Source organism: Tupaia chinensis, unplaced genomic scaffold (genome assembly GCF_000334495.1).
Source record: "Tupaia chinensis unplaced genomic scaffold, TupChi_1.0 Scaffold000318_1, whole genome shotgun sequence".
Classification (NCBI taxonomy): Eukaryota; Metazoa; Chordata; class Mammalia; order Scandentia; family Tupaiidae; genus Tupaia; species Tupaia belangeri.
The window spans coordinates 4,596,898-4,603,268 of NW_006159811.1; the positions used below are offsets into that span (position 1 = coordinate 4,596,898).

The following is a 6,371-nucleotide window of genomic DNA, read 5'->3' on the forward strand; positions in this document are numbered from 1 at the left end:
TCCCTGCAGCTGCTGTAGTCTCCAATCTCCTTGCTGCAGTTGTTGAAGCACTCGATGCTGCTGTGGTGGCTGCTGAGCAGGCCCCTGGCCCAATAAAATTTCAGAGCCATTTCCAGGTCTTGGTGCTCCTAAAATAGGTTTCAAAAAACCTGTATTAACATACTAACAACTTCAATAAAAATGCCTGGATTTCAAAACATTATTTCAGTAATCATTTAACCACAGCATTTATATCCTTATTTTAGAAAAGATACATTTCAATATTCATATTGTCTAAAGACTGATGTACTGTAATTTCAAGCATCCAACAAACTTAATTTGATCTATCTTAGAAACACTTCGTGTTTCACACTTCATCTCACCATGAATACACTAGTGATGTCAGTTTGTACTACATTTCTCGACTGTATCATATATTATGAGTATGAATCTTTACACACGATTCTTAGTCTAGAATGCCATTTACTACTTACTAAAATGTTTATCTTTTCAAGTTAAGCTTAAATTTCTCCTCTCCTTTATCGAACACTTCCACTCAGTTTATTACCTTTCATTCTGCCTTTTTACATTTTAATAGCTTAAATGGTCATTTACTAACCAGGGAACCTAAGGCGTAAGTTAATTATTTATCTGTTAGAGCCCTAAAGAAACTTTTATATAACAAGTGCTCAAAAAATACCTATTGTAGTGAATCTACTAACACTGTCTCCTAAATGGATATTTATTTATTAGCTCCATAAATTTTACCCAAGGAAAATTCTAAGAATACATTTTTTAAATTAACAAAAAGATATACACAGCATCAAAATAAGATGAAATGAAACACTGTATTTTCTACATTCTTTTCCAATGACTTACCCTAATTTAAATGCAACTGTTCAATCCTATGGGAAATAAGGATTGGAAGAGGTACAAGGCAGGAGAAAAGGGTCTTTTTCACAAATGTTAATATCCTTACATCTTCTCAGGCATAAGTAAAAAACCTTTATAAAACATAGCTTTATAGTTATTTCTAATCTTCTAATTATAGGAAAACAAATATTTAGTTTAATTATTCTTGAAAATATTTATAAAAGGGAGAAAATGGTAATGACAATTCTCCCACACAGCCACATTTTAAGTATATTTCATTCCAGTTTGAAAAGTATTAAAAAGAAAGGTTCCTTAGCTCTACATTCACCTTTTGGAGGCTTTATGTCTATCTGGAAAGCACTTGTGGCTGGAGCCCAACAACAAGCCAAAAATCATCATGTAGTAACTTATGCGGCCTATTCCTCACCTCTAAACTGTCTTTTCTTCAATGTCAGGCTGAAAGGAGGACTTGGTCCTCAAGCCAAGACCACAGAGCACCAGAGAACACCTAACTAAACATCACAATGACAACCTTTCATGGAAGTATGTTTTCATATACATCATTAAATCGTCAAGCTATTATTCCCCATTTTGCAAATGATGAAACTAAGGCTCAGAAAAATGGATTCACCAATAAATCAAGTAAACTAAGATACAACAAGGAAGGAAGACAGTATCTGAATACACGTTAAGCTTGATCTAATATATAATCCTTGTTTCGAGACAAAGATCATCCAAGCCTCTGTGGTACAGTTGGTAGCATACTGAACTCCAGTGCTAGACACCACAGGCCAAGTATGGGTTCAGATCTCCAGCCTGGCAGAACCTGAAACTAAACCAGGCCAGATGGGTGAGTGCACGTTAACCTGAGTTCCTGATGAGCTGGAGAGCTCAAGGGAAGGACAACAGCATGACAATACTCTCTTGAGGGTGTCCTCCATTCTCTCACACAGACATGCAAAAGCTATCATGCATAAAAACAAAAACTTAAAAAAGAAATAGATGGGTCTAGCAGATGGCGTAATGGTTACGTAGCTGAACTCCCACATGGCCGACCACAGTTCGAGTACTGTACCTGGTGGCCTCAAACTCATGCTAGGCCTTGTGTACATGTGTGCCCAAAATCCTAAGAGAAGAATGAGGAGAAAGGATTACAGCATGGCCATGCCCCTGGGGGTGATTTCTCATTTTCTGTCTGTCTCTCTGTCTCTCTGGTAAAGTGCATGCACCCTATAAGCGAAAAATCTCTTCAAAAAAAAGGAAGGACAAAGATCACATCTTCTCTCTAAAATCTGATCACAAAAACTCAAAAGCAATAGTTAATTTATTACAAAAGGCAAAAATCTTCTCTTCCACTCCTTTCATACTCTCCATAAATTATGGATTCTCTGAATGAGGGCAAGTCTGTACATCAACCATCTATTCATCCTAGTGACTTCCAGATAGGTTTCATTATACATCTCTTGATTTAATTAATGATTAAATAAATCCAGGCCACCATCTTGGCTACAGAGCAGTAAAATTAACCACAAAATAATAACTCAAAAATAATTTCCACTGAGACCATATAGCCACGTTGCTGGACTCCCACATGGCTGACCACGGTTCATGTTCCAGACTCAGTGGCTTGAAACTCACACGAGGTGTGTGTGCATGCATGCCCAAGATCTCAAAGGAAAATAGAGGTGAAGGGAATCCAGTGTGGCCATCCTTCTGAGGGGGTAATTTCTTACTTTCCCTCTCACTGTCTCTCTCTCTCTCTCTCTATGACAAGTACATACATCCTAAGGCAAAAAAAAAAACCTCTTAATAATAACAATAATAATTTCCCTTGAAAACTTGGTAATAACAGCCCCCTTTAAAAACTTAATATGTTAGAGGGGAACCAGCAGTTAGCGTAATGGCTATGTCGCTGGATTCCCACGTAGTCGACCGCGGTTCGTGTCCCGGACCCGGTGGCTTAAAACTCACGCCGGGCGCATGTGCGTGCGTGCCCAAGATCCCAAGAGGAGAATGGAGGAGAAGGGATTGCGGCGTGACCATCCCCCCTGGGGGGTGATTTCTCGCTTTCTGTCCCTCTGTCTCTGTCTGTCTGGTGAGCGTACGCGCCCTACAGTGAAAATCTCTCCAAAAAAAAAAAAAACTTAATCTGTTAAAGAACAAAATCACATTGGGATTTTTTGTTCTTTTTTTAAAGAAATAACAATATAAGTACAATGTATCAAAATCTGTAGCATTCAAGGAAACTTCCTTAAACCTTAAAATGTATATACAAAACAAAGATGACTGAAAAAAAGTGAACTAGTGAAAAGAAACTCCTTTTTCTTTTTTTATTTTAATTTTACCACAGAGGGACAGAGAGAGAGAGAGAAAATGAGAAGAAAACAAACTCCTTTGAGTGGAAGGAAAAAATTAATAATAACAAAGGAATAAATTAATGGGATAATAAAAAAAGAAACAGTAACAACAGAGTTTATCGGTAAAACTAAAAGCTGGTTACTGCTCCATTAAAAAGACCAATAAAGGAACCAGCAGCTGGCGAAATGGTTATGCCACTGGACTCCCATGTAGTCGACCATGGTTCAAGCCCCAGACCCGGTGGCTTAAACTCACACCGGGTGCGTGTATGTGCGTGCCCAAGATCCCAAGAGGAGAATGAAGGAGAAGGGATTGAGGCATGGCCATTCCCCCGGGGGGTGATTTTTCACTTTCTGTCTCTCTGTCTCTTTCTGGGGAACACACATGCCCTATAGCAAAAACCTCTCCAAAAAAAAAAAACAATAAAAAAGATGAAGTCCAAGGCAAGTCTCATCAAGAAAATACAGTGAATGGGGACCAGCAGTTGGCGTAATGGCTGTAGTCAACTGCAGTTCAAGTCCCAGACCCAGTGGCTTAAACTCATACCAGACGTGTGTGAGTGCATGCCCAAGATCCCGAGAGGAGAATGGAGGAGAAGGGATTGTGGCGTGGCCATGCCCCCTGGAGGGGGTGATTTCTCGCTTTCTCTCTGTCTCTCTCTGTCTTCCTGGCAAGCACATGCACGCTATAACAAAAACCTCTTTAAAAAGAAAGAAAGAAAATACAGTGAAGATACAAATAAACATAAAGACTAAGGGAAACAGCATACTATAAACATAAGGTAATTAAAAGAATTATTTGAACAAATGTTATCCACGATTTTACACAAATAATTTTGAAATTCTAAATAAAACAGGCAATCTTAAATATAAGTTACAAACTCAAAAGGCAAAAAAATCTAAATAAATCAGTGAAAATTAAATGAACATGTGTGATTGAGATTCTGCAACTAAAAAAGGTAACAACCCGGGACCAGCAGTTAGCATAATGGCTATGTCGCTGGATTCCCACATAGTCAACCGCGGTTCAAGTCCCAGACCCGGTGGCTTAAAACTCACGCCGGGCGCACGTGCGTGCGTGCCCAAGATCCCAGGAGGAGAATGGAGGAGAAGGGATTGTGGCGTGGCCATCCCCCCTGGGGAGTGATTTCTCGCTTTCTGTCTCACTGTCTCTCTCAGTCTGTCTGGCGAGTGCACGCGCCAGTTAAGTTCACTGATAAGCTCTAACACATTTGGAAGAAACAGTTAAATCCTTTTTTCATAAAATGATCCAGAACACAAAGGGAAAGCTCCCAAAATCAGACTATGTATTTACTCCCAAAATAAAAGTAAAGTTTATGTAAGGTTTATCCCATTTCTGCAAAGCTGTTTCAATATCCAGAGATATATTAATATCACAACATATAAAGAGAGAAAAACTATATGGTCTTATCAATAGATAATTTTTTTTTTTTTAAAAAAAAAGGAAGGAAGGAAGCTGTCCTTGCAGAGCAGTAGTTAAGCCCAGTGCATGAGGAACCAGATCCCACATGGCCGACAGCAGTTCCAGTCCTGGCCCTGGTGGCTTCAAAAAGCACCTATGTAGGTGTGTGCACCCAATTCCAACAGGATAAAGAAATGGGGTAGAAGCGATCGTGGTATGATCATACTCAATTGGGAGGTGCCTTGTACCTCTCGCTCTTTCTCTGTGAGCACATGCATGCTCTGACAATTAAAAAATAAAATAAATTACCCAGGCCTAACTTCCTTTTTTAAAGTAAAAGGCTGGTCCTACCCATTCTTTTTTTAAGTAAAAAGCTAGATCCCACATGGCTGACTGCAGTTTAAGTCCAACCCCAGAGGTTTGAAAGACATGCTGGGCATATATGTGTCCAAAATCCTGACGAGATGAAGAAATGGAGAAAAAAAGGATTGCAGTATGACCACGCCCCATTGGAGGAATGCTGTGTGTGTGTGTGTATGTGTGTGTGTGTGTGTGTGTGTCTGTTTCCATGAGAACATGCACACTCTCGTAATTAAACAAAAATGTAAAGTAGATAAGGAAATTTCTTCCATCAGATAAAAACAAGTAAACAGACAAACAAAAAACAGGAATACAGAGATCAAAACAATGAGACCACTCCATGTTTGAACATAGACAAAAATGATAAACACTGTGCAAACCATAGAAATAGCCCAACATGCCCTTATTCTGCCTGATATGAATAATTGTTACTTCTTTTACAAGTGAAGTTTTAGCTCCCATCCTACTTATGATGTAAATACCTAATCATACCATATTTCTACTTCATAATATTGGGTCACCAGGAACGTCATGACTCATTTTTGCATTAAAAAAAACACAGAAAAATACATCATGAATCTCCCAACGACCTAACAGTATCCAATACAGAGGAAAGCCCTCTTCCTTAAGGTCTCACCCAAATTACCTAAAACATGCCCAATCTTTTTTTTTTTTTTGAGAGGTTTCTGCTATAGGGTGCATGCGTTCGCCAGACAGAGAGACATAAAGACAGAAAGCTAGAAATCACCCCCCAGAGGGGATGGTCACGCCGCAATCCCTTCTCCTACATTCTCCTCTGGGATCTTGGGCACGCACGCACATGCGCCCAGCGTGAGTTTTAAGCCATCGGGTTCGGGACGCGAACCGCGGTCGAGGTCGACTACGTGGGAGTCCAGCGACATGGCCATTACGCTAACTGCTGGTTCCCAAACATGCCCAATCTTTAATAAGTCTTTTCAAATACCATCTCATTGAGACGTTCCATAGATCCTCATAGTTGAAAATAACCTAATGTGTTCAACTACAAACATGTTCCTAGTGGTCTTTGGCTGAGGAGCACTGATACAAGATAAGTAAGACTAATACAACAACCTAAAAAAGGCAGGAAAAAAGAGAAACTAACATTGACTGCTTACTATTAGACAAAATTTTCCTAAATACTACACACCTTTTTACTTCTTATATAACAAGAAAAGTAGTTGTTAGTCCCATTTTATAGAAGACAATAGTGAAGTGAAATGGGAATTAAACATGAATGATTTAAAATTCCAATTATGTTCCCTTTTCCACTGGATACTCTTCCAACTGGTATACCTGATTACCACAGAGGTGTGTAGCAATATGCCAGGTAATATAAAAATAAACATTATCTTCCCTAC

At 39.2% G+C, this 6,371-nt stretch overlaps 1 protein-coding gene across 1 annotated transcript in view; it reads right to left on the minus strand.

Annotated features, from left to right (window-relative positions):
• Positions 1-6,371, minus strand: part of BMP2K (BMP2 inducible kinase) — a gene marked incomplete at its 5' end in the record, with an annotated part of 136,537 nt that overhangs the window by 47,578 nt on the left and 82,588 nt on the right. The window contains 1 exon segment of the mRNA XM_006151481.3: positions 8-128. Coding sequence (XP_006151543.2) covers positions 8-128 — 121 coding nt within the window.